The sequence below is a fragment of the Clarias gariepinus genome, chromosome 12, assembly GCF_024256425.1.
Source record: "Clarias gariepinus isolate MV-2021 ecotype Netherlands chromosome 12, CGAR_prim_01v2, whole genome shotgun sequence".
Lineage (NCBI taxonomy): Eukaryota > Metazoa > Chordata > Actinopteri > Siluriformes > Clariidae > Clarias > Clarias gariepinus.
The window spans coordinates 2,336,099-2,362,715 of NC_071111.1; the positions used below are offsets into that span (position 1 = coordinate 2,336,099).

Consider the following 26,617-nt stretch of genomic DNA (forward strand, 5'->3'; position numbering starts at 1 on the left):
ATACATCATAATCACGTCTCAGAAAGGACACATTTAGTCATTTCTCATCTTCAATTGCAATTTGAATATCTTTCAGTTAATGGAAGTCAGACAAACTCACACTCTGGCCTTTTTACCTGAGAGAAGCTCATCATCCACATGCTCATACCCAGAATGCTGTTCTTCAGAGAGGAGACTTCCTGTTAGAGGAGAGCAGGACAGGCATCAGACACACACACACACCGGGTGTAAGTCAGGGAAGGGGGGAGGGGATGCACCTGTACAGGAAAGCCTGCACTCTTGCATGCACGCTCCCACACAGAGAGAGAGAGAGAGAAGCCTTTTTCAAACGTATGATATTTAACATTTGGAGTTTTTTCAGTTTATAACAGACAGTCTTTCTGTCCAGTGGCCACATTGGGAGATATTTATCTCTCTATTTGTCTTTTTCTATTTTTTTTTCTGGCGGTGTTGAAGGTGAGTTCCCCCAGGACACCATACACACTAGAATCTCCACTGTTTTTGTAATTCAGACACACCTCACTTTTATTCTCGTGAGATTCTATTGTACAAGTGAGGTCTAACAAAATTCATCAAAAACTATCCATACAACCAGCCGGGGTCGGAAATATTCTAAAGCAAAAATCCAACAATCAAAACGGCACTATGGGGGAACTAAAGTGTGTTTCTCTGGGATTTTACATTTAAACTGTAACTGTATAAACATAGAGAGAGAGAGAGAGAGAGAGTGTGTGTGTTTGTGTTTAAGAGAGAGAGCAAGACTAATTCCGTACATATATAAGAGATTAAACACACCATGATTTTCCCATCACCTCCAATAAACATTTCTTGACCCTAAGATGATAAATAAGTAGCCCAGCGGATAAACCAGACCAATCTGGCAACACAACTCACTGCTTTTTAAGTCCTACAGTGTCTGCAGATCGTAATCATGTGTCCGTCTGTCTGTAAATGTTCTACACTGTTCTGACTGATTTAATAATCACTCTGGTTTATGAGAAAATAGATAAACACATGGTTATGTACAGACACACACACAAGAACAGCTGAACAGGAAAGCATGCATACATACAGGCACATACACACACACACACACCCCCGGAATGAGGCAGAGAGAGGGGAAAATGCACCTGCACAGGAAAGCCTGCATGCATACATACAAGCGCACACACACACACACACACACTCATATCAGAAGCATTAATAGATGTTTATTAGCAGAATTACCTCTTTACACCACATGTACTCTAACTGCACATTTTCTCTCACACACATTTAAATTATTTTTAATAATATTTTTTGTAAATAAATAAATCAGACTGGATAAGAGCGTCTGCCAAATGCCTAAATGTAAATGTAAATGTAAATTTTGAATCTTGCTTTAATCACTGAGTTTGCATTGAGGGATGTATATAGTATTAAGTGATTTGATTATTTGCATACAGTGAATTTCAGCTCCAAGTTTAAATGGAATACAATAAGTGTGATGTAGAACAGTCCACATATCACTCACCTCTTTGAGTGGAGCTTGTGATTCTTCTAGTGATGGATCTGTGGTTGATCTCCTCATAGACTGCCTCAGGCTGAGTCTTACGCCTCGTCTTAGAGACAACTGGGAGTGCAGAATAATAATAATAATAATAATAATAATAATAATAACTGGTGTTGTAGAGAAAATAAACTGTGTGAATGTGTGGTACCTCTCCTGAGCACTCTGTTCTGGTAAAACAGTACCACCAGAAGCACTAAGGCCAGGAAGAGCAGCGTTCCCAACACAAAGAGAACCAGTGGAGGGGTGGGTGGAGCTACAGCTGATGGAGGATTTGGAGCGGCTCTTCCTGAAGTCAAAAACACAGAAGAGGATCTTGATAAGAAAAAAATAATGAACAGTAACAAATATTGTATTGTAACAAATATACATACCTGATGTGGTGGTGGTGGTTGTAGTGGTGGTGGTGGTGGTGGTGGGTGTAGTAGTGGACACTGTGGATATGTCTGTATTTGCAGAAAAAAATAATGCATTGAAAAAATAAACTCTTACTGTTTCGGTTTCTGACATGCTGAGCTTTCAAGCTAACATCAAGATAACATCTAAGATTATAAACAAAAGTTATCAAGTCTTAAAAAAAATCTGAAAAGTGTAGTGAGTGTAGAGAGAAAGCTCAAAGTCAGCGCACCCCTCTGACCTGCACAGGTGACTCCAGCGTGAGAGCAGTCAGTGTGTTTCTTCAGGGAATGATGACAGTCCCACAGGTGAATCTCATCCCCTCGACACTTCACTCTGTTCAGCCAGATAGTCCCTTCACCAGGACCAAAGCTAACATTCCTATCAGCACTCAGCGCCGAGCCACAGCCCAGCTGTCTGCACACCACCTGAGCGTTCCTGATGTTCCACTGATCATCACAAACGGAGCCCCACGTAGCGTTATGATACACCTCCAACCTCCCAGAGCAGCTTCCCTTTCCTCCACTCAGCCTGAGAGACCAGTGCTCTACATCACACACATCACACATGAAGAAAAACACCAATGCTGAAGAACAGCTCCACTCACACACTGAACTACAACACTATGACACATCATTAAGAACTAAACATCATCTATTAAAACCATCTTATTCAAGTATATTATCTTTTACTCAATCATGGCTGTGATAACTTTACATTTTTGCTTCCTTTAGATTTCTTTTCCAAAAATCATTTAATGAGATGTCTCCTGAGTGGTTAAACAAAAAAAAAAGCTTTGATCTTATTGCCCAAATTTGAGTATTTGCATTCTCATATCTATAACACTAATGCGAGCCATTCCTGGGCAGGCATATAAAAATTATTACGTGCTTCTATATGTTTCCCAAAAAAAATTTACATGGATCTAGAAAAAAACAACAAAACTAAAAATAAACTAATGGCATGCCATGTTTCAAAAGGTGTTTTGGTTTCACAATCCTGAACTTATAATTGGCCAATTATATTAACATTACATCAAATAGTGGTGGGCCAATACCTGAACCTACCATTTAAGTTACATTATTATAGCTCATTGTTTACTCTGGCAGACATCTGATGAAATATGACCAGGAGATATTTAAATATAGACATTCAGTAGCAGTCCTAATTGTTTTTATAATAGGTTTAAATATACTTACTTAAACAATGTTTCTGAAAAGGAAACTGATTGCATGTTCCATCTTCTGTAGTAAGGAAAAATGAAATATTTGTAATTAGGAAAAGTTTGTTTCTCAGATATCTTTCATAATTTATAGCAATATTATTAATGTTTATTCTACAGCAATCTACAGTGTAAAGAGTAAATTCTTCTACCTGTGCAGGTAATGTGAATGACCTCATCATTACGATTATTACATCTGTTCTGTCCCCAGGGTGAAGATGGACACTTCAGCAGATTAGAGTCATGTTTCCTACATTTCACATGATCCAGCCAGTTAGGAGAAGATTCCGCTCTTGTGCTCTTTGAGCCCAAATGCTCACGTCTTCCACAGTTCAGCTCTTGACACACCATATTTGCTGTTTCTAACTCCATCTCCATCTGATTGTGACACACATTACCCCAGGTTCCATTGTAGAACACTTCCAGATTCCCTTTACAGCCCTCAGAAAGTCGAATCTCTTTAAAATCTGAAGAGAGAAGAAGGAAGACTTTTCCTTAATCAAAAAAAATTCTTGTTATTAACTGTGTAATATTATTTTACTGTATGTAAAAAGCATGAAATTTTTTCCAGCCCACATATCAGATCTCACATATCACAGCTGTGCAACATTAGGGTTTAGCAAACAAATGCAGGGGACCTTACTAAGTGGTATGATCCAACTTTACTTGTTTCACTTGTATAATCTTAGACATCACACTGTACCTGAGCACACGACTCCTACGTCCTCCTGGTGTCCACATTCCCCCTCTTCACACAGCTGAGATCTGCAGTTCCACAGGGACGTCTCGTTCCCTTCACACTCCACCTCATTCAGCCATATGGACCCAGTTCCAGGACCAAACCAGGCTGGTATGTGGGTACTGAGGGCCACTCCACACTGCAGCTGTCTGCACACCACCTGCGCATCCTCAATATCCCACGAGTCATCACACACTGTCCCCCACGAGCCACTGTGGAAAACCTCCAGCCTTCCTGCACAGTCTCCCCCAGAACCAACCAGCCTGATGGACCTGGGGTCTGGGTTAAATAATTTTTTAGCTTAATAGATTTTCAAAATAATAAATTTAATGTTTTTATATTTAATAAGTATAATTTAAAATCATTTATTTTTCTTGTTAATAGTTGCTTATTTGTAGGTGTTGTGCTGCATACCTGAGCAGGTAATGTAGAGCTGTTCCCCGGAGCTGCAGTTGACAGGTTGTGCACTGCTGCAGTTCCCCAGATGAGCTTCACTCCCAGAGCAGCTGAAACCCGTTACACACATGTGTTTGTGTTCAGTGGTGAATGAAGAGGAGCGGTAGTTCAGCACAGAGCCACAGCCCAGCTGTCTGCAAAGCACAGACGCCTCAGACAGACTCCACGAGTCCAGGAGAACTCTCCTCCAGTCCTGCCCGAAATAAATCTTCACCTCCCCCTGACACTCGCTCCCTTCAGACAACCGCACTCGCCCCTCATGAAATGCCATGGATGATCCTGAAACAGAAGATCATCATTTAAATATTCTAATGAATACTGAGTTTATTCACTAACGTGGTGTAGGTGAGGTTAATATCTCACCATTACAGATGACTCCAGCATCGTGTTTATGAGAGCATGCAGCTCGACTCCATGATGAGACGCCACATTGTGATAGGTGTGTCTCATTTCCCTGACAATCAAACACATCAGCCCAGATGTGGCCACTCCCCTCCCCAAACCAGTCCACCCCCACCACAGCCACAGCGCTCCCACAATCCAGCTGTGCACAGAGAACATCTGCAGTGTTCATACCCCAGTTTACAGCACAAACTGTGCCCCAGTCACTGAGGTACTGGAGCTCCACTCGACCAGAACAGGAGTCCGGTCCATTCACCAGCCGCGCCTTTGTGTGACCTGAACAAACAGCCGAGAGCTCAGTGAAAGAGGAACATTAACAAAGACACCTTACAGTTTGATTGACAGGTATGTGGTCTCTATATAAACATATGTTAAATCATAATACTTAACCAGAACATATTAATCCTACATCGTTGTCATGGGAGCAGTGTGAGTGTTTGAGTGAAGATGATGTTGGACAGAAGGTAATCTCAGATTCATTTCCTCTACACTGAAGCTCCTCTGTCCACACCTGACCCTCTCCTCGGCCAAAAGCAGCTGATCCCAGCACCTTCACAGGAATCCCACAGCCCAGCTCTTGACACACAACCTCTGCATCCTGCTGGTCAAAGTCAGCATCACACACTGTGGACCAGGAACCTCCATGATACACCTCCACTCTCCCAGAGCACTGGTGAGGGCCAGCACTGAGTCTCACATTTTTACCTGGAATTTATTTAATCGTGTAAATATTGAGAGAGGCGTTCTAAGAGTTATTTTAGAGATTTTATTTAGTTATTAGTGAAGTTTAGGAGGCAAATAAATTATTTATATCATGATTTAATTAAATGTTACACTAACAATTTAAAATAATATAAAAAGGAAAATTAGCTATTTGTTACATTTCATTAGATGTGTTTAAAATATCTTCTACACAATATGTTTGCAGATTGATTCAGTTCATTTTATAACTGTTTTTACTGTAATTCTAGTCAAGTTTTTCCCTGGTTTTTGTTCTCCTCTTCGATTTAAATATGGTTTCCCAGCATCCTTCAAAGCTTTTCTTACTCTGCCCTTCCATTTGTGGGGGGAAGGGGAGTGACACATTCCAATCGGCCACCCATTTACAAATGAATGGGAGTCAATTGTCAGTGATTAAGCTGTTAGTTTAAAACCAAGAGGCCATTTGGCCTACCTCTGGTAGGGCTGGAGGGGTCAGAAAAACCTGGTAGTTCTAGTGCTAGTAGCCAGAGACCCAAGAGACGAACAGACTAGGTACACAGCAGACTAGGTATAAAACAGACCAAGAACTATAAAGGTTAGTGGCTGAACAGACTGAGATCTAATCAGACTAGGAGACTAAACAGACTATGAGCTAAGCAAGTTAGTAATTCCATGGTTAGTAGTTATACAGACTAAGAAGTAAACATACAAGAAATGGAACTTACACACAAGAGTAAATATACAAGAGGCTAATTCTCCTAGAGGCTAATCCTGCTAGGAGACACAGAAACCAAAAAGACATAAACTAAATCCAGAAAGGGGTCCGTTCTTCGTACGTCACTGACTCAGTTAGCTGGATTTGATTGTTGTGGATTTGTCCTGATCTTGGATTGTTTTGTTCTTTGATGCGCTTATCGCATTTGCTGTCATAGCAACATATCCGTAAGGTTGAACCTGCTCGGGAGCAGGTTTATTTCATGTAAACAGGATTTAGCCTGCGCTCCTGGCGGGTTATGATTGGTTGAAATCACATCTGATTGGTTAAAGAGCACGACTGACTCACATGGAAAAGTATATGCCCCCTGGCATGGACTCCCTCCCCACCCCCCTACACACATAATCGCTATCAAATATTATATATTGTGGCGTGGGCGGGGTTTTGATTAGTTACCATCATGCTTTGCGGGAGGGGTTGTTATGTGTTCACCCTGTTGGGAAAAGGTGTTTGGGTTAGTGGCTTCGGCCAGGGGTGTGTGTGTGTGTTTTATGGAGGTTGGATGTGGTGTTTTTGTGTTTACGTGCTGGTACGAAATAAATTACTCCCAGCCATTTGCATTGGGCAGCAAAGAAGCTCACTCGTCTCTGCAAGTGCCTGCTTAGCGGTGGAAACCGCTACATTTGGTGTCAGAAGTGGGATGAAGAGAAGCGGGTTAGAGCGCACCCCGGAGGAAATCCGGAGGATTCAAGTAGGCCGCCGAGTAGCAGAATGGTTGAGGAGGAAGAAAACCCTCCCGGACGGAGCCAGCGCGAGCAAAGAGCAGCGACGGGAGCGGCGCGTTTCAAGTTCCGGCACTGGATTTCGGAGGGGATTCCTCCAGTGACGCAGCGCAGGCACCGGAGCAAGCTACAGCTCCATGCGCCGCCAGCCGGCAAGGCGACATGCGGCTGCGCCTGCCTGCCTACAACGGCGCCGTCGAGCCCCACGCTTTCCTCGCCCAAGTGGAGCTAGCCACCGACTTCTCGGGCTGGTCTCCGGCGGAAACCACCATCCGGGTGGCCCTCTCGCTGGAAGGCGACGCGCTCCGGGCATTGGAGGACCTCTGGGCTGATGAGCGGAAGGACTGGGCGAAGCTGCGGGAGTCGACCCAGCCTCCGAGACGCCGAGGCCAGGGACTGCTGGACTACCACTGCAACGTTCTCAGGCCTGAGGACAGCGTACCCCAGCAGCCGTTAAACTAGCTTCGGGGGGCGCCGAGGGGAAGCCACCTCCCACAGCTGTCTTTGTTTCCCCAACAGCTGGATTTAACTTCCGGTCGGGACGTTTAGGAAATCGCGCGGGTGTCGACGTGAACTGTGGCCTGGACAACGCTTCGCTATGGGCGCTCGTAGACACCGGCTCTTTCTCTGCTGCGCTGGGGATTATTGGAGCGCGGCGAGCGCGGTTGTATGCTGCCGGACCCGGCCTTGAACATTCGCACTGTGTTGGGGAGTTATCTGAAGATACAGGCCTGTCGCACAGTGCGAATACAAGTAGGTGCAATCATTCTTTCTCATCCATTCTTTGTGGCAAACATCGAGGATGATTGTATCTTGGGGTTAGACATTTTGGAAAGGTGGGGTGCGGTACTGAATCTCGCGGACGGAACTCTGTACTAGGTTGGGTTAAAGCGGGCTGGAGACCGGATTATACCGCGGTTGCTCACCTGGGCCTAGAGGTAAAAGCTCTCCACTCGCAGTTTAACCGACTAGCGTTGTGGGAGGGCTGCACCCCTCCTTCCCCCGCAAAAAGACTCCGGCGTTCACAACGTCAGCGCCGACCACCGGCACGCCTTCTAGACTGAGTTCGCCATGGTGACCGGGGACGGTCACAGCTCGGGTGGGGGCAGTGTGGCTAGTTAGTGGCTTCGGCCAGGGGCGTGTGTGTGTGTGTTAGATGTGTGTTTTATGGAGGTTGTATGTGATGTTTGCATTTGGCAGCAAAGAAGCTCACTCGTCTCTTCAAGTGCCTGCTTAGCAGTGAAAAACGCTACAATATGAACATAAATTCATAGGTTTAGTGTTATCAAATATGATATTACTATTATAATAAACCCTAGGCACGAGACAGCCGTCAAGACCATGAATACAAATTCTTGTATAATGTTTATTTTGTAACACATTTATTTTTCAGGGGTTTGTCATAAAAATATGCAAATAAATATTTATATATATATTAAAAATCAATATTTTGTAATGATAAATTGGACGGAACTAATATTATAATAAAATAAACAATATAAAAGTATACATAATATTTCTATTTTTTCATATACAACATTTATTTTCATATTGCTTATTTTATTTTATTGTCTTATGTAATTTGTAAACCATTACCCTATGAATTTATGTTCCAATATAATATTTGATAGCGATTATGTGGGGGGGCAATCCATGGCAGGGGGGCATTTCAGTGCATAACACGTGTTACAAAAAAAAGTTGAGCTGCTCTTTTTCCATTTCATCAACCAATCGGAGGGCTTGTGATTAGTGTTTCTACTGTCGATGCATATCACCTTTTAAACCAACGCACTAACGCGCAATAATCCTAGACAACTCAATACAGCTATACTAACCACTCGAAGAACCGACTTAGCCAGATCGTAATTAGCATGATGATCTCATCTTAGATGTGTCAATTCATCTCGGATGTGTCAAGTGACGTATGAAGAACGGACCCCAGGTGCAAACTTAACTTAAACAGCTCCATAAACCAAATGCCAACTATAACAGAACAAACTAAAACAGAACATGAACAAACTAAAACAGAACATAACCCACCAAACAAGACAAAACAAAGGACCATTTAACAGAACTATCACATTAATGCTTGACACAGTTTCCCAGAACAAACAGCTATTTGTAGCGAAACTAATGAGCTACCTCGGTTCAGGTAAGCTCCCACATCACCTAACCGAGGTGCCTTTTGGGAAACTTGGTCTACAAACAAAAACTACAAACCAAAAACAGTGCCCTCTAGTGGTGAACCCTCACAATTTGTTTATCACTAATACTATATCATTATAAGGTTCTGGTAAATATAAAATGTTTATTATAAGCGAGTCCTTACTGTATATTTGTAATCATATTTAACATTCACAGTTACCTGCATATGCAAATGATAATTTAGACCCAAATTAGCGAGTATTTGTCCTCCTCCACTTTACCATACAGATAAAAACCTGAACCTAGGCCTCAGTCTCTGTGCCACCCCAAAGTGAGTGCTGGGCCCAGCCTGGCCACCCCTATAAAAAAAAATCTGGCTCTGCCACTGCCTGTCATAATGAACCTCCTGCAAATGGACCCTTACTCAAGCTCAGTCAGCTCTTTGGTAGAGTCGCACCAGGCATTTAAATAAAGACAAAATGGAATTCAAATAATGTCTGGATAGAATTACAGTTAAATCTTGCTGATAATCTAACTCATTGTTTTTATTCCCTAAATTCAGTAGTTTACCTGAGCAGGTGACTCCAGCGTCAAAACCATGAACACAGCCATAATCTTCTCCTCTACTAACTGACCTACAGTTCTTCAGTGTCGACTCTGATCCTCTACAGTCCACATCAACCATCCAGATTGGTCCTGATCCTGGTCCAAAGTGACCGAACTGAGGTGCATCTACAGCCTCCCCACACTGCAGCTCACTACACACCACTGCAGCATCAGTCATATCCCAGGCAGAACCACACACTGTTCCCCACTGTTCCTCCTGAAGAACCTCCACTCTCCCAGCACAGCGACTTCCACCATTCACCAACCTCACACTGTCTGAGAGAGAGAGAGAGAGAGAGTTTATCTCACACACACACACACACACACACACACACACACACACACACACACAATCTTTTATATCTTCTTATTCTTCTATGACTTTTATTGTAATAATCTGTTTATAATTTAATTCTCCTGTCTGGTGGAGTTTATTTCATCGTTGTGGAATCTTTCTATTTAGGTCATGAACAGTCGTATAATCACCTTATTGAGTTTACAAATCATTTTTAGGAGGAGTGATCCTTTTTAACTGATTAGACACTCTCTCTCACACACACACACACAGACACATTATTTATATTTTTATTATTAGTTGTATCTTTTACTCTGATGTTAAAGCTGCACTGAGGAAATACAGCTGGATAAAACTACAACTGTGTCAGTTGTCATTTTAGGCTGTAAAACAACAAAATGAAAACCAAACCTAACCCTTGGCTTAATGATACTACGCGTGCCCTTAGGCAGCACTGCAGACAAGCCGAGCGCAGATGGAAGAGGGTCAGATTACAAGTGTCACTGGGTATACTGCGTCACAGTCTTTCTAATTATCAAAATGCAGTTAAAGAAGCTAAATGTATGTACTTGTTAAACGTAATCTCCACCAACTGTAATCGTCCTAGGGTGTTATTTAATACTATTCAGTCAGTTACAAATCCATTGTGTAATGTTCCGAAATGGGTATTAAGGTCATTCTGTGATGAATTTCTAAATCATTTAATCGATAAGATAGCCTCTGTTAGGCAAAATATTAACGTCACTTCAAATGGTCTCGATATATGTTCTTCTTCTTTTACGCCCTCATCTTTGTTTAACAAATTTGAGCCAGTGTCCCTATCTCTTCTCTCTGAAGTGGTCCAGCGGTTATCCCTAACTAACTGTCCTCTGGACATTATTTCATCTAGGGTGCTGAAGCAGGTTTTTAATACAGTGGGTCCATGTCCCCTCTCTCTTATAAACAGTTGCCTAAGTTTAGGGTTTGTCCCAGATGTCTTTAAGCACACTGTGGTCAGGCCTTTTCTTAAGAAATCCAATCTTAATCCTACAGTATTCTCTAATCACACATTTTTCTAGTTTTATCACTGCTGGTCTCAATTCTCCAGTTCCTCATTTGAGCCATGCAGTCAAAAATTTGGGGGTGACTTTAGACAGCAGTTTAAACTTTCAGACTCACATTGGATTTTTTCATCTTCGCCTCCTTGCAAAGGTCAAACCCTTTCTGAATCGAAGCGATCTGGAGAAAGCCATTCATGCTTTCATTAGTTCGCGACTAGACTACTGCAACGCACTTTATGTGGAAATCGCTCAAGCTTGTTTACATCGTCTGCAACTTGAGCAGAATGCTGCGGCTCGTATGCTGACCAATAATTGTAAAAATGATCACATCACACCAATCTTGTAATCCCATTACTGGCTTTCGGTACAGTTCCGGATTCAGTTTAACCTTTTGGTGTTTGTTTTTAATGCGATTAATGGTCTGTCACCGTCCAATTTGTGTGAGACAAAAAGCTTTTATCACCAAAGTAGAGCCTTACGTTCTACAAAACAAAACCTGCTAGTGGTCCCTCGGTCAAGAGGCAAACAATGGGGTGATCGCTCCTTTGCAGTCGCTGGTCCTAAACTCTGGAACTGGAACTACACAAGATTACGGACCTCCCTTTGTTTAAAGCACAACTAAAGACCCACTTATTTAGAATGGCTTTTAATATTTTATAATTTTATGTTTTTTTATAATTTTATAATTTTGTTTTATTTATTTTTATTATTATTTTTATTATTATTATTGCTGTTACTATAATTTTCATTTATTTTGTTAATTTATTTATTTATAACTATATGTTTTTTTTGTTCCTGTATTTTTCTTTCAATTTTTATTGCTATTTTATTTTCATTTTTAGTGGTGTGAAAGGTTCAACTTAGGTTGCTGTAAATTGCTATATAAATAAATGTTGATTGATTGATTGATTGATTGATTGAAAATGTCATTAGCTTATAAGAGGAAGTGTGTGTGTGTGTGTGTGTGTGTGTGTGTGTAGCCACTGAAAAGCATTTGCCTTTTTTATTATTATTATTATTATTATTATTATTATATAAAATAACCTAGTAAATACAAAATGTAGTTTTTAAACAAAGATTTTATTTATTAAGGAAAGAAGCCATCCTGACCTTCCTGGCCCTGTGTGAAAAAGTAATTGCCCCTAATCCTAATACCTGATTGCTCCACTCTTGCCAACAACAACTGCAACCGAATGTTTGTGATGACCAGCAATGAGTCTTTCACATCACTGTGGAGGAATTTTGAGCCGCTCTTTTATGCAGAATTGTTTTATTTCTTATTTCTTTTTTAAACAGAGGGTTTACGAGCATGAACGTCCTGTTTAAGGTCATGTCACAGGATTTAAGTCCGGACTGTGACTAGGCCTCTCCAAAAACATTCATGTAATTTTTAGATCCATTCAGAGGTGGACTTGCTGGTGTGTTTCAGTTTATTGTCCTGCTGCAGAACACAAGTACACTTGAGCTTGAGGTCACGACCTGATGATCAGACGTTCTCCTTCAGGATTTTCTGGTAGAGCCCAGAATTCATGGTTCCATCAATTCTGGCGAGTCGTCCAGGTCCTGAAGCTGCAAAGCCCCAGACCATCACACTACCACCACCATGTGTGACTGTTGGTATGATGTTCTTTTTATAAAACACTGGGTTAGTTTTACACCAGATGTAACGGGACACACACTTTCCAAAAAGTAAAAATTTTGTTTCCTCAGTCCACATAATATTTACCCAAAAGTCTTAATTAATCATGATGTTTTTTTCTTTGTGTTCTTTTGGTCAGCAGTGTCTTTCTTCTTGGAACTCACCCATGGACACCATTTTTTGTCCCCAGTCTTTTTCTTATTGTTGAATCATGAACTTTGACCTTAAGGGAGGTGAGTGAGGCCTGCAGGTCTTTAGATGTTCTTCTGGGTTCTTTTATGAGCTTAATAATTTAAGTGTGATAAATATGCAAAATGTGATCAAAAAAGAACATATATACATTATCATCCCTGTTGATAAAAGTACTTGGCAATTAAAACTATTTCTGATTCTTTCTGGTCCTGAAGTGTGTGAAGTGTTAGTGTGAATAATGAGTGTGTACTTACCAGCTGCTGTGAGTGTGAGTGTGGATGAGAGAAGAATAAAAGTCAGACAGATTTCCATCTCCCTCCTCACTGTACACGATGTGTTCACCTCCACTCACCCAGAGAGACAGAGAGAAGTGTGTCCCCTCACTCAGCCCCCTACAGAGAGAGAGAGAGAGAGAGAGAGAGAGAGAGAGACCAATCACACTCAACATTACCTTATTAGAAAAAACATCATACAGACTAAATAACAAATCAGAGGCGGCATCTTTCACTTTCTCCATATATATTAATATAACATCAGCGCTGATGAACAGAGCTCCGCCTCCTGTCTCTGAGGGGTGTGACTGATGAACAGAGCTCCGCCTCCTGTCTCTGAGGGGTGTGACTGATGAACAGAGCTCCGCCTCCTGTCTCTAAGGTGTGTGAGTGATGAGAGTCGACCACATCACACACTGATTTCAGAGAGAGGAAGCACTCGGCTGTCATACAGCATTAATGCCTGACACCTGCACAGAGCAGATACACACACTGATAAACCACTGCAGCACACACACACATACACACACACTGCAACTACATCAGCTTCTATATACGTTCTACACACACACTGTAACTCAGAGGTGGGACAAAGTCATTGTTTGGCAAGTTACAAGTAAGTCTCAATTCATTGCCGTCAAGTCTCAAGTCAAGTCCAAAGTCCTACGGTTTGGCTTTCGAGTCTTTTCAAGTCTTTTTAGCAGAAAAATAAAATGTATACAGATTATGTATGGTTGTAAGATCTGTATTTATTAAACAAACCTTTTTTTATGAAAGAACATTGCTCAGATACATAAAAATACAAAAGTAATTTTCTGAAAAAGTGCTGAACAGTGCTGCGTCTCGTCTCCACAGCATATTGCACAAGAACGATTTGACCTTGTATTGCAAAACAGGTCTGAAAAACTGAACCAACTTTCTGAAATTGTCTTCACCTGAAATGATTGTTTCAAAACTAAAATATATCCTTAAACTAAAAACCATGCCTTTACCCTCAAAACATGTACTTGGATGAAGAGAGGATAAAAAATATAGTCCTCCAAACAGTTTTACTTTACTTAAATGTATCACCACAAAAAATATATATTTCAGTAGGTTTAACTACTTTTAAAAGTGTAACCAGAACGTTTTCAAACATGTCTCCACTTTATAAAAGAAAATCACACCCCAAAAATCAGTGTCCTGACTCTCCAAAACTCTTTGTCACAAAAATGACTTAGCTGATAAGGTAGTCTTGACATTCATTCAAAACTTACCTCAAGTGGCGAACAAAGTTGGAAGTTGTGGCATCTCCGTCTGTAATCTTCGACCCGCATGTTTTACATACTGCAATTAGTTTTTTGTTGACCACCTCGTAATTTTTACAGCCAAACGAAAACTACCTTCGGTATCATTTCGCGAACTGGCGCATTCACGTTGTTGTCACGTTGGACGCTGTCGAATCAAAAGAATCTATGGTACTTTGATTGGATGTCGTGCCGAATGCGCGCATGCTCTCTGTCACACACACGCGCACAGACACATAAACAGAGATAAAGCGGACCGTGTTAACATACTTTTTATCTTTGTAAGTAGCAAGTCTTTACAAGTCAATAGGCGCAAGTCCAAGTGAAAGTCACGAGTTATTTATGTTAAAGTCCAAGTCGAGTTGCAAGTCTTTTTATATTTTGTCAAGTCGAGTCTAAAGTCATCAAATTCATGACTCGAGTCTGACTCGAGTCCAAGTCACATGACTCGAGTCCACACCTCTGCTGTAACTACATCAGCTAAATATACCCTTTACACACACACACACACACACACACATACACAAAGGGTCACCTCGACAGGGCACTTCAAGTCAAGTCAAGTCATCTTTTATTGTCATTTCATCCATATACAGTTCAGTAGACGATTAAAAGAAACAACGTTCCTCCAGGCCGAAGGTGCTACATACAACATAAACTAACAAAAACTAACTAATTGACTAACTAACTAACTAACTAACTAACTAATTAAGAAACCTAATTAGCTGACTAGCTGAGGCAAAACAGATTAACATTATAAATTAACAGAAACTATCTACACTGTAAAAAAAACCTCCTAATTTTACGAAAAAATATTTTATAGTATTTTTCCTTTTTTAAAAAACGACATACAAATCTAGGCTATAGTATCTGTTTCATGCCTTCAAAGAATGTGAAGAGAATTTAGGAGACTGATACTTATCAAAAAAAATATTTTTTTGTTTTGATGACATTTGTTCTGAAATTTCACCATGGCAATCTAGCCATCAGCGCTCTTAATGCAGGCCTAAGTATTCTGACACAAGAATAATGTATTTGCTATGTAGCTGTTTTAAGGTAGCGCTTTAAAACTAGAAGCTGCCGTCATTCGACCGCAAGGGGGTAAAAAAATAATACTTCCAGGACCCTCCTTTCATGACTTTTCCTAGTTCTGTAAGCTTAATCACCTTTACAGTTCTGTAATCAAAATCACCCCAGTAAAAGCTATTTTGCTCTTATTCACGTGAAATCGCTGACAGCTGCGCGCCGGTCATGCCGTTTCCTGCCTTTTCCAACCTGCTATTCTCATTTCTCTCAGCAGATGGCGCAAGGGATCGCGCATACTATCTATGCATCATTCAGTGCGTTTATGTAACCATCTCAGGTTTAATTCCATATATGCAGTTTATTATATATGCTTCCGTGACATATCGACAATTCGCCATTCATTCTGGCGTTGATAATCAGCTATATTTTATAAGGACATTTAGGGGATTTCGCTTTACTTAATTTTATAACGTTTTGAGAAAATTCATTAGTTTGTTGTTAAAAGCTTCCATGAAATTATCTCTAAAACAATATTGTTTTACATATTACATATGTAATGACCCCTCCTGAGGATATAAAGAAGTGATGTGTGGCCACTGAATGAGAACTAAACCAAAGATTTTATAAATTTGGAATCTGCATCTACATTTTCTGTTGCATGTATAGAATTGTTTCAGCTGAAACTCATGATCAATGGTGTTGGGGTACTTATGTAGTAATAATTAGTTTCTGCCAAATCATTAAAACTAACAATAGACTATAAGAGGTGGTTGGAAGGTGTTACTCTGAATATAGACAAACAAAATACAGCTTTTTTTTCTCAGAGGTAAACAGAAAAGTGAAGTTGTTCAGCTGTTTAGTGTCACTATGTCATAACCAGTGAAACAACGTGGACTCATCGCTGTGCTTGTTGTAACTGAAAAAAATGCTGCAACTCTTTAAAGTCTTTCCTCTCCGTGACCGCTGAAATCCGACACGACACCACGTTAGGCTACGTCTTGACTCATTTGCATACCGACGGTCATTAGATGTTGACCGAGGGCTCAGGGGAGGTGTGTGTGTGTGTGTGCGCGCGCGCGCGCGCGCGCCTACTTCGTGTACTTTTATAAACATTTTAAATATAAACAAACAAAATACAGCTTTTTTTCTCAGAGGAAAACGGAAAAGTGAAGTTGTTCAGCTAATTAGTGTCACTATGCAGATGTTACACTCAGTGTAGTTACCGAAATCTTTGATTTAGTTCTCATTCAGTGGCCACACATCACCTCCACATTTCCCTCGCTTTTATTACATGAACATAAGCAGTGAAACATCCCGCAGGTTTATAATACACCGCGGCCAAGTGAACCGATTAGGCGCGTGGTCCGTTGCCTAGCAACACTGAACGAAACGAGACATATTCGTGGTGTTTGCTTCGGTTATGACATTGCATAGTTTATTATCTGCTGTAGTAGATCTGATTTATACAAATTTAATATAATTTTAGCGATAATTTCACGGAAGCGAGTTCAGAACTAAATCGCTGCTCCTGCTCCATCCAGAGCGTTCAGAAGCCTTAAATAGAATGAACAAACTAATAATTTTTTTCCATACGATATAAATTAAGTAGAGCTTTCCTTTTTGTTGAGGTACGAAGCCCCTAGATGGACAAAGGAGGAGAAAAAACGGCAGAAAAACGTCATGCCAAAAACTTTGAGTTATAATGCAAAACATGACTTGTTTTTTTTTCTGCCGTTTTCCCCTCTTCCTTTGTCCCCTCAGAGACTCTGTAGTAGGTTTTCTCAGTTGAATATAAAAAAAAGATACCGCTGATTATCAATGCGGGAATGAATGGCGCATTGTCCAAGTGCAAGTTGATCTTGGAGCTAAACTATTTGCTTTGGGTAAAAGCGCCATCTAGCGATCATTGTGTGTCAGCAGCAGCTTCCCATTCAAAACAATACCGTGGAGGCATGGAAGTGTTTAGGAGAGTTGGCAGTGGAGCTGCTTACTACTGTAGATTATTTAACCTTCCTCTTATGTTAGCTTTCTGTTACTATTTCCTATGTTAACGGGTCTTTTTGACCCGTGTCTTTAATCAGCCCTATTTCCCTCAAAACAATTATTTATCATCCCTTTTTTTGCTTACCTCTTGTTACATGCATGTGCATTTACAGTAGATCCATGTGTGGCAAAAAGTGACACTTTTAGTGTGTTCTCTGCAAATATGTTTTTTTGCAGTAGAAGCAGAGTACGTTTGTCTTTCTGTCTTTATTGCTAAGGCAGACCTGACACCTCTTTCTTTTAAAATCAGGTGGCCTCAGTGGGGTTGTGGCTGTGTAGGTTGAGGTTAAGGCAGTATTGGCCGGAGAGGATGCTGGCACTGATGCTCTTTGTGTTGCTGATGGTGTGGAAGGAGTGCTACGTGAGCTCTGCAGCTGTCTGACCAAGGCTGCAGCGGCTGGGTCTCAGGGCACCCGTTCCCTTCGCTCAATGTGTGCCGTGACAAGGGAACTTTCTAACTCCTCAAGAAACATTCTCCGCTTGTTTTTTCTGGTTGAGGTCCACCCTAGGTGAATGTGGGTACACAACACAAATGCATTGTATGCAGACACATCTAGAGTGTTATAAAACACAACCATTGGCCATCTCCTGGTCATTCTCTGACAAGTGTAGGTGGCAGTCAGCTTGTCCAGGTTGTCCACTCCACCTTTGTTTTTATTATAGTCCAAGATAATTATGAGCTTTTTGTCACTTGCTGATGAAACAGCTGCATCTTTGTGAAAAGTGGACATAAGTATCTCACTTTTTTTTTTTTTTTTGGACAATATGAAACAACCATGGTGGTGTCTGTAAAAGCAAATTTTGTAGGAAAGTGGAGCCCTGTCCTTCCCCTGCAAAATTTCAGCAGGCAGCTCAGGTTAATTTTTTTTTACTGTGCTAACCATGGTAAGTTTCCACCTAAGAAGTTATTGTCCAAGGTCATAGCTGGTAAAGAAATTGTCACATATGATATTGTAACCCCGCAGTCCAGTAATCATATCGAGGACTACACGTTTTCCTTGATTTTTCTCAGGAATGCCACTTGCATGTTTGCCAGTGTAAATCTGCAGATTCCATGCATAGCTAGTTTTTGCATCACAGGTTGCCCAAATTTTTATGTCATATTTCCCTGGCTTACTACACTCTAAAAAATAAAACTGTGCTGTACTCAATTTTTTTTGGGTGAAACATTTTTACACTTAAAGATACTGAGTAAATATAAAAGTTGCAAAATCATGTTCATTCATAATTCTTCATAAATTGACTACAAGTCAGTAAAAAAATTAAGTAGACCTGAATAACTATATTTAGTACAATGATGTACAAAATTGAGTAAATGTAATGAAAATCAGAAGTAAATGCAATGGTTACCCCAAGTGAAAATGAGTAAAATAATTGAGTAGATATAATTGAAATGTTAAGAAAGAGGAAACTGAAAATTAGACTATTATTATGTTACACTTACTTTTTTAAAACTAGATTTACCATTTAAGGAGTATGTTATTTCAGGTAAATGACACCAAATTATAAACAAAGTAACAATACACACATTGCCATTTTAATTAAACATTTATTTGACAAATTTTACAAGGCATGAAGTCTAAACTCAACCTGGTTTACTTTACAAATGATAATTAACAAGATCATAAAAACAGTGAGCTCCAGTTAATATGTAAAAAGTAGTTTTTTTGTATTAGAATCTAATAAATCACATATTTAACATCTGAAAGCTTGTACACCTTCACACTCTTCAGTTTCATGCAAACTGTGAGATCCATACAAATGTGTGTGCAGACCTTCTCAGGTCTTAATGAAGCAATGGCAGTTTAAATGAACACAGGACACTGAATATCATTGATCAACATGACCATGCTTCACTCGATAATGATCGAAATTTGATGATGCGACAAATGCACAGAGCTTACACTGCCGTCCCATAAGCTGGCACCCAAAAAAGGAACAATAGTGTACGAGTAAGTACAAGTGTGACTGTTACTGTAAAGCCTACCAGTCTTGTAAAATAGTACTTCCATTCAAATACATACTTCTTGGACTAATGTACATCATCACACTGATCTACGAGTGGTGTTCAAGTCAAAGTGGGACTTGTGATAAATTCTCTAAAACGAAGACATAAAACAGATTTGATTTTACAGAGCCCATAGCAGTAATTCCGGTGAACATTCCAGTGGAATGCTTTTACGAAAAACTGCTTTAATCACCAAAGGCATTTTGCTATTGCAGAACTGTGCATAACCTCATATATAAAGAATCAAAGGTCCCGTTTTGACTTGAACATGTGCTATGTATGTTGTGATATGTAAGTAAAAGAAACTAAAACTGATTTTCAATTGTTTTTTTTGTTTTTTTTGGGGTAACATATTGAAATATATAACATCTCTTTTACAACACCAACACCACTTGTATAAAAATAATACCCACCTTTATTCAGGCATTAATATCAACTATATAATTTTTTTACTTTAGTTAATGGAAAATCCAGTTTATTCTAGATTTATTACAGGTAAAGTGAAATATTTTAAGCCTTGTTTTAATTTCTATCTTTGATTCAATGGTTACACATTTAATACTGTAGCGTTTTTCACTGCTAAGAAGGAACTTGGAGAGACGAGTGAGCTACCTTGCTGCCCAATGCAAATGGCTGGGAGTAAATTATTTAGCAACGGCACGAAATAGCATAAACAGCACATTCACAGTTAATAAAACGCACATCTAACACACACACACACAACCTGGTCGAAGCCACTGACCCAAACACCTTTCCCCAACAGGGTGAACACATAACAACCCCTCCCGCAAAGCATGATGGTTACTAGTCCAAAACCCCGCCCACGCCACACTGCCCCCACCCGAGCTGTGACCGTCCCCGGTCACCATGGCGAACTCAGTCTAGGAGGCGTGACGGTGGTCGGCGCTGGCGTTGTGAACGGCGGAGTCCTCCAGAGTTCGATGTTTCGCTGGTGTTGGGCTGATAGGGAGCGAGACGGTCCCGGTGGAGCACGACCACTCGCGACCGCCCCGTCAACCGCACCCGGTAGACTACATCGGAGAGCTGGGCAATGACCATGCAGGGGCCCACCCAGTGAGACATAAGCTTAGGCGAGAGCCCCCTTTTCCTTCCGGGGGAATACACCCAAAGTCTCGCCCCCGGCTGTGAGTATCATACACGCGGTGTTGCTTAACACCGGCATCCGCCAAGTGTCTACGCGCCAACTTGTGGACATGGAACAGTTTGTCTTTTAAATAACAAAAATAATCCAAACCAGGCTTCGTTGGTAAATCTAATCGTGGAGGTGGTCCGAACACAAGGTCCACGGGCGTGCGCAACATGCAACCGAACATTAACGCAGCTGGCGTCAGCTGTGAGGACTCCTGCACTGCTGTGCGATAAGCCCAAAGGACGAGAGGCAAATGTTCGTCCCAGTCCTTCTGCCGGTTGCTGGTAAGCAAGAGTTGGGTGGTGAGCGTTCGATTAAAAAGTTCCACAAGGCCGTCACTTTGCGGATGGAGGAGCGTGGTGCGGGTCTTTTTCACCCCGAGGTGCTTGCACACCGCCGCAAACACCTTCGCCTCGAAGTTACGCCCTTGATCGCTGTGCAACTGCTCCGGGGCGCCGAATCAGCTAAACAACTTATCCATCAGCACTCGAGCCGTGGTGGAAGCGCTCTGGTCAGGAAAAGCAAACGCCTCCGACCACTTGGTCGAAAGTCTTGCAGGGGTGCTAGCGAGCGCTGGGTAGGGCCCTTCTTTGCCATGCAGAGGTCACATCTGTGCACAAAGAGTTCGCTATCAGTATGACAGCCCGGCCAGTAGAAGCAAGCGCGCAACCGCCACAGAGTTTTCGTTACCCCGAAGTGCCTGCGTGCCCATGTACCATCCCTAACACTCGTGCTCGCAGAGTCCGCGGCACCAGCAGCTGAAAATACTCGCCAGCGCCGCACGGCCGTTTCCAGTGGCGGTAGAGTAAACCTTCCCGCAACGCTATTTGGTTAAACTGCGAGTGGAGAGCTTTTACCTCTAGGCCCAGGTGAGCGACCGCGGTAAAAGTCCGGTCTATGGCCCCCTTTCACCCAACCTAGTACCTGCTGCAGCGCCGGATCCTTCTCCTGCTTGGCAATTAGCTGATCACAGTCCAGCTGTGGCACAGGGGCAACGACTACAGGCGATGGTTTAGGCGACGCAGTAACTCGGCTGCATGCCGGCTCGGACAGCTGATTACCGACGGGGGCTCCGGAGGACTGCGCAGGAAGACTGTTCTGATTCACAGGGTTCGGAGAGTATTTGACGTCGCAACCACCCACGCACTCTTCCACCCGCTCGCAGTACTGACAACGCTTATTGCTGCACGGCCGGCGGGATAAAGCATCAGCGTTAGCATACAGTTTTCCCGCTCTGTGCTGAACGGTAAAATCGTAGTCCTGCAACTGCTCGAGCCAGCGCGCTAACTGTCCCTCAGGCTCCTTAAAACTAAGCAGCCACACTAGCGAAGCGTGATCGGTCCGCAGCAAGAAGGATTGCCCATATAAATACGGCCTAAAATGTTTAAGAGCCGCGACGACTGCTAGCAGATCGCGCTGCGTGACGCAGTAGTTCCTCTCCGGTCCAGACAACGCGTGGCTGAAGTAGGCGATAGCATGCTTTTTGCCCTCGTTAACCTGAGACAGTACAGCCCCCAGCCCCACATCGCTTGCATCCGTGTTGAGGATGAACATACGATATGCGTCAGGATATTCGAGAACGGGCGACGTGACCAGAGCTTCCCGTAACTGAGTAAACGCACGCGCGTGCACCCTGTCCCAGCGAAATGGCTGGTTCTTTTTCGTGAGCCCGATCGTGGCAAAATCCTTTAAGAAACGGCGATAGTACGAGGCTAACCCGAGAAAGGTGCGTAGCTGCGACACATTTAACGGTTCAGGCCAATTCTGTTCTGCAGCAATTTTGGCTGGATTGGTGGCAATCCCTTGAGCGCTAATCACGTGTCCCAGAAATACGGTCTCTTGCCGCAATAGCTGGCACTTTTTGGGATTGAGCCGCAAATTCGCCCGCCGGATAGCTAGAAATACCTCCCGTAGGTTAGCTAGCGCAACCTCAAATTCCTTGCCGTGCACCAGTAAATCGTCTAAGTAGACAACACAACGATTGCGTGGAATATCTGCCAACACTTTCTCCATCAACTGTTCAAACGTAGCTGGAGAGTTACATAGGCCGAACGGCATGCGCCGAAATTGCCATAGCCCTTGCCCGATCGAGAACACGGTTTTAGGTCGTGCTTCCGGGGCGAGCTCTACTTGCCAGTACCCGCTACGCAAATCCAATGAGCTAAACCACGCCGACCCCACAACGTGTTTCAGCGCATCATCTATTCGCGGTAACGTATAAGAATCTTTGCGCGTCACCTCGTTCGACCGCAGGTAGTCCACACAAAACCGGCCACGATTCATCCTTTTTACGCACAAGCACAACCGGTGAAGACCATGGTCCGGACGTTGGCTCTATGACGTCCGAGTCGGCCATCTCACGCAGCTTCTGCTCGGCGATAGCTCGTTTAGCTAATGGGAGGCGTCTCGGATGTAGCCGAACAGGAGCTGCATTACCCGTATAGATCGTGTGCTGCACCAAGTTGGTATGAGTGCACTCGCGCTCATCTACCGTGAAAATATCCGCGAACTTGTGCAAAACGAACTTCACGGTGTCAGTCTGTGTCTGACTTAGCCCCACACTGCTACGCTGCATCAGCTCGGCCATTATCCTTGCTCGGTCGGCTACCGGATGTTTACATGGCGCGTCCACCGGAAGTTCCGCCCCCCTGGTGCATGCTACTAACACGTCCGGCTGCGCTTTGGGCACTAGCAACCTGGCTAACCCGAAGTTACCACGCAGAGTTCCGTCCGCGAGATTCAGTACCGCACCCCACCTTTCCAAAATGTCTTACCCCAAGATACAATCATCCTCGATGTCTGCCACAAAGAATGGATGAGAAAGAATGATTGCACCTACTTGTATTCGCACTGTGCGACAGGCCCGTATCTTCAGATAACTCCCCAACGCGGTGCGAATGTTCAAGGCCAGGTCCGGCAGCATATAACCGCGCTTGCCTCGCTCAAATAATCCCCAGCGAAGCAGCGAAACTGTAGAGCCGGTGTCTACGAGCGCTCGTAGCGAAACGTTGTCCAGGCCACAGTTCACGTAGACCCCCGCGCGATTTCCTACACGTCCCGACCGAAAGTTAAATCCAGCAGTTGGGGGAAACAAAGACGGCTGTGGGAGGCGGTTTCCCCTCGGCGCCCCCAAAGCTAGTTTAACGGCTGCTGGGGTACGCTGTCCTCAGGCCTGAGAACGTTGCAGCGGTAGTCCGGCGACTCCCGCAACTTCGCCCAGTCCTTCCGCTCATCAGCCCGGAGGTCTTCCAAAGCTCGGAGCGCGTCGCCCACCAGCGAGAGGGCCACCTGGACGGCTGTTTCCGCCGGGGACCAGCCCGCGAATTCGGCGGCTAGCTCCACTTGGGCGAGGAACGCATGGGGCTCGACGGCGCCGTCGTCGGAAGGCAGGCGCAGCTGCAGGTCGCCTCGCCGGCTGACGGCGCACAGAGGTGACACACAGGCAAAGAGAGAAGCTCCTTAAAGTGTGTTTAGGATTTTTGTTTTGACCATAACTTTTGTTTTATAACCTTAAATTATAACTGGGTCAAAAATGACCCTACCAACACAAAGGTATTAATTTTCACCAGAGCATTTTATAATTTAGTAAAAAAAAATTTATTAAATACAGATTCCCGACAAAGTCAAAAAGCCTTGATGCAATAAACAAAATTAGATAGTAATTTAATGCATTTAAAAAGTAAAATGGGTCGTGCTGACCTTAACACAAGAGGATGTTAACAAGATTAGAAAGTGAGAGGATGCATGATGAGTGGGGAAGTATTAAAGAACAAGGGAGATGCAAAGCTGCAGCAACTACAGAGGCATAAAGCTGATGAGCCCCACCATGAAGTTATGAGAGAGAGCAGTGGAAGCGACAGTAGGTTAACCCTTAGGAGACTGACTTGTCGCCGGCGGGTACGCGTGCGTTTTTTTATGGTAACCGTGAAAAGAGTTTAAAATACTCTGTCATGTTTGATCATACACATTAGTGTAGTACATCATTTAAATCTGTAAAGAGTCTACTTTTATTTATGTATACTCACAATATCCAGAAAACATTGTGCTTTTGTAAAATAAAGAAAATCTTTTTGAAACACGTCAATAAACTGAACTGAAACTCCGCGAATACACACACACTGACATGATAAATATATCTATAGAACGATTAAAGTGTCTACTTTTAAATAAAGCAGTTTAAATAATAATAAATATTCTCAGTTTATGTAATCCATGTAAACCAAGGAGAGACACAGACTTTCTGTCGCACTTCATTATCTGCTAATGACCCGAGGCAGGACACGCCCACACGTCAATCACATGGAACACTGTCCGGGTACTTTACATACAAGGCCACGCCCCCCGGGCAATGGCATGAAAACACACACACACCCACACACAGACCGGCTTGAAAACTAGTGATGGAAAGTTCAAATCATTTTAGTGACTGGGTTCTTTGAAATTTGTTCATCAAAATGAACAAATCTTTTTGAGTCATTTCGTTCATTTCATTCTTTTGATCAGAAAAAATATATAAAATGTTACATTTTCAATAAACAGACCCCGAACACGACTTCATACACACAATTTTGCTATAGTCTCAGTGATTAAAATATTACAATGCAGCTAAAGACATATGATAAACAGAATAAGCAGCTCACCTGTCATATCTTCCGACCCAAACCGTTAGTTTTTTTGTCACGTAACTCCCATAGACGCTATGCAGTGCAGTACACAGGAAACAGTATTGAACGAACGGTTCTACTAATGAGTCCCCGAGTCGTTCGTTCTTTTGTCACATGACTCCCATAGACGCTATGCAGTGAAATAGATCAGGTTTAGTCTGAATATTGATATTATTGTTTATCGTGATCTAATAAAAAAGCATGCAAAAAAAATTACAGTAAATGTATCGAGTGTATGTTCTTGTCAATGATGTATACTTTTGCATTTAATAAAAAATATTATACAAATATAATGTACTCAGAAATTATTTTTGTATTTATTATTTATTTATTTTGGAAAATGTGTAATATAAGGTGCAAATTAGTTGCAAATAATAATTCTATTAATAACTAAACATTTGCTTCATAACGTTTGCTTAATATTTTGTGAAAAAAATAGTAAGGGACACAGTCATATAAAATTAAATAACAGATTTGAATACTTATTTACAAATGATTGGGTCAAACAAATGTCACCTAAATACTAATATAAAGTGTTGGGGTCAAACAAAGTTCAGGGTGTATCCAGTAAGTTTAACTGTCACTCAAAGCTACCTCCAAGGGAACCGCCACCCCTCCCCATCCATCCCCACACTTTTACACTAAATGAGGCGCAGAGAAGGGAATCCTCAAAACCTGATTTGACAAGCTCAAGAGAATGGCCACAAGAAAAAGAAGTGACATTTGGACACATTTTCGGGCAACTTCAGCCACAGAGGGAAAGTGTAATTATTGCAAGAAGACTTTTTCCACCAAAGGAGGAAGTACTTCTAATTTGAGGAGACACCTGAAATCCATTCACCCAACTGTGCTGTTAGCACAAGTAAGAACAGAGAGTGGCCCTTTTGCAGCTGGAAAGGTTTCCAGCAGCATTGCTTCAGCCAGACCCTCAACTGACTCATCGACCACATCCACACCTGCCAATTTACCAGCAGCACCCACCACCATCTAAGAATCGTTTCGGGCACGAAGACCACATCTTCAAACCTCAATGGGCAGTTTCATAACAAGGCCGATGGACCCATTAAGACAGAGCAAACTTGATGAGGCCTTGGTCAAAATAATTGCTAGTGACTTTCAACCATTTTCAGTTGTTGAGGATAAGGGCTTTGAAGAATTTTCAAATCTCCTGGACCCATCATACATTCTACCAAGTAGAAAAACATTTTCAAAAACCATACTGCCTAGGTTGTATGACAAGCTAAGGGCAGAAATAAAGGATAAAATCAAGGGTGCCTCTGCTGTATGT

The 26,617-nt window shown here is 42.3% G+C and overlaps 1 protein-coding gene across 1 annotated transcript in view; it reads right to left on the reverse strand.

Annotated features, from left to right (window-relative positions):
• LOC128533933 (scavenger receptor cysteine-rich type 1 protein M130-like) overlaps positions 1 to 13,251 on the reverse strand; it is a 48,765-nt gene extending 35,514 nt beyond the window's left edge. The window contains exons 1-12 of the mRNA XM_053508168.1: positions 13,135 to 13,251; positions 9,679 to 9,990; positions 5,155 to 5,469; positions 4,726 to 5,040; positions 4,321 to 4,641; positions 3,871 to 4,206; positions 3,296 to 3,634; positions 2,187 to 2,555; positions 1,924 to 1,995; positions 1,701 to 1,838; positions 1,514 to 1,612; positions 117 to 179 (exon numbers count right to left, since the gene is read on the reverse strand). Coding sequence (XP_053364143.1) covers positions 117 to 179; positions 1,514 to 1,612; positions 1,701 to 1,838; positions 1,924 to 1,995; positions 2,187 to 2,555; positions 3,296 to 3,634; positions 3,871 to 4,206; positions 4,321 to 4,641; positions 4,726 to 5,040; positions 5,155 to 5,469; positions 9,679 to 9,990; positions 13,135 to 13,192 — 2,737 coding nt within the window. The 5' untranslated portion in view covers positions 13,193 to 13,251. The remainder of the gene's footprint in view (positions 1 to 116; positions 180 to 1,513; positions 1,613 to 1,700; positions 1,839 to 1,923; positions 1,996 to 2,186; positions 2,556 to 3,295; positions 3,635 to 3,870; positions 4,207 to 4,320; positions 4,642 to 4,725; positions 5,041 to 5,154; positions 5,470 to 9,678; positions 9,991 to 13,134) is intronic.
• Positions 13,252 to 26,617: the final 13,366 nt, after the last annotated feature.